Genomic DNA, 2,243 nt, shown 5'->3' with positions numbered 1-2,243 from the left:
TTTAGAGTTAAAATGTATATCGTTTGAATCTAACCTAAATGGAAATACTATATAAAGTATAAACACTATAGTCTATAATTTAGTTTTGGGTTGGAAAACAATTTTATTATGTACGCTAGCGTTGTATAAGCAAATTAACTTTTTTTTAACGGTCCCGGTTATTAAAGAGTATAATGTAGGCAATTCAATTCACACGTGGTATCGGCTCGGCCCAGAACGTGCACGTGTGTGAGTATGTAAATCGATATTAGTGTGAGTGAGTTATTAGACAAATATATTTACGCACGCACATGCACAAGTCAGTACTAACAAAAATGCTTTTACAGGAAAGACTCTCACGCCTCGTTGATATGTCAGATTTTGGTCATTTTTTTCTTATCTGAAAGATAAGAAGTTTTTGCAGGTCGGATCAAAGCTCGAATTTTGATAGAATTTTGGTAGAATTGATGGCAAATTCAAATCTGTTTTTAGAAATTTTATCGCTTCATTAGATCAATTGGTATGTTTGGCAAAAAACACGTCTTAAGTACTATGCCGCGCGTGTGTTAGACAAAAACAGAAAATCACGGTATCGAATCCCCTTAAGGCTTAAACACACCGTACAATATAATTTTATGTAAAAAGCACATAGAATGTAATAACTGCAATCAATATAAGATATTATATTAAATGCCTTACCTGATTCACAGTTGTATCTGTTAGTGTAGATTATGTTGTAGGAGATATGACACAAAGTAATACTTTAAATACAAAAATTGAAACAAAGAACGCACTAATTATGGGTTATCATAAGAAGTCCAGTTTTCGCTCGTTGAAATCGGTATTGAGATTTGAGAGGCTGTTACTCTGGTGGCTGGTGTTCATGCACTGATTTAAGGGACGACACAGGTATGCTGACCAGAGAGTGGTAGGCGGCTTTATCAAAAGATTATCGTGAGCCTCGGAACTAAATTATTCTTTGGCGGCAGATAGGTACCTTTTTTGCCTTTCTTTCTCTCTGGCAGTCTGGTGGCATATAATAAAGTCACACATCCTACATTTTACAGTTATAATTGCGGGCCGATTTCTTAATCCCTAGATATATCATACGGATAATATTTTTGGTCGTTGATAATGGTTTTATTGGATGTGACCGGTTTCTACAAACGACAGTCTAGCTGTTATTTATTATTCTGTAAGTCAATATTAGTAAGATTTTAGTTTATTTATTATAATGGTGTGTGAGCATATCATTATAATAATATGCTGATCAATTTAATGATTTGGATGAATTGCTTTTAACATAGAATTGTTTTTTTTTAATTGATTATTATACCCATCATTATGTCAATAAATATCTTTACTTAATAAAAAGCTTAAAGTAATTTTCAAAATTAATATTTTGCATTTTCCAAAATCCTAGTGAGGGCGGCTAGTCAAGGTATAGAGCAGAGGTTCCCAAACTTTAAATTGTACGACCCATTTTGAGAATTTTTTAAAATTTAGCGACCCACAATACATTGAATGACCATTTTTTTAGGTATTTAGGTACTTACTAACACTAATTTGTTTCAGATAAATCGCTTTCTTTTCAATAGGTATAACTATTGATCTGTTTGATACGGTGCTATAAACTCGTAATCGTCAATCTCGCGACCCACAGGTTTGGGAACCTCTGGTATAGAGGCTACAGTTTTGATTTCCTAGGAAAACCACGTAGAATACGTGAGCGAACAACAATCATCATAATGTATTGTAAGGACTTTCTTTTATATAAATTATATTTTCTTTTGAAAATTGTTTCATGTGTTTGTTTTCATAATTTCCAATATACTTATGCACTCAGGATTAGAAAACATGAGACCCATAACTTGAAATAAATGGCAAACGGGATTTTTTTTTTTTAGTTGTTTATTTGTTTTATCTCATTTCTAGAACACATATGGTCAGAAAATTATTGATTTTTCCGTAAATACAAAATTGTAATATTCTTTTTTCAAACCATTTTAGATTCTGAGTGGAACGATGAATATATTGATTTTACAATGATGTGTGTTTTTTTAATTTTTTTTGGTGTCTGTGTACACAATAAGTAGTCGAAATAATGCTTCGATTTTCAACTTCAGTATCTTGTTCGATTGGAAAGTGAATATCGTTGGTGCATTGAGGAGGTCAAAATTTAAATTTCCCAGTAGTTTTCAAAAGCGCCGGGAAAAACAAAAGAAAAATTAAGGAAAAACTGGAATTTTTACGCAAAATCGATT

The 2,243-nt window shown here is 32.1% G+C and overlaps 2 protein-coding genes across 2 annotated transcripts in view; one reads left to right on the top strand and one right to left on the bottom strand.

The window, feature by feature from the left end:
* Nucleotides 1-871, top strand: part of LOC115035148 — a 15,137-nt gene extending 14,266 nt beyond the window's left edge. The window contains exon 3 of the mRNA XM_029492849.1: nt 690-871. Coding sequence (XP_029348709.1) covers nt 690-871 — 182 coding nt within the window. The remainder of the gene's footprint in view (nt 1-689) is intronic.
* LOC115033429 overlaps nt 1-2,243 on the bottom strand; it is a 40,668-nt gene that overhangs the window by 28,937 nt on the left and 9,488 nt on the right. The gene's annotated exons all lie outside the window — the stretch shown is intronic.

Source organism: Acyrthosiphon pisum, chromosome X (assembly GCF_005508785.2).
Source record: "Acyrthosiphon pisum isolate AL4f chromosome X, pea_aphid_22Mar2018_4r6ur, whole genome shotgun sequence".
Lineage (NCBI taxonomy): Eukaryota > Metazoa > Arthropoda > Insecta > Hemiptera > Aphididae > Acyrthosiphon > Acyrthosiphon pisum.
This window is presented reverse-complemented; position numbering and strand designations above follow the sequence as displayed.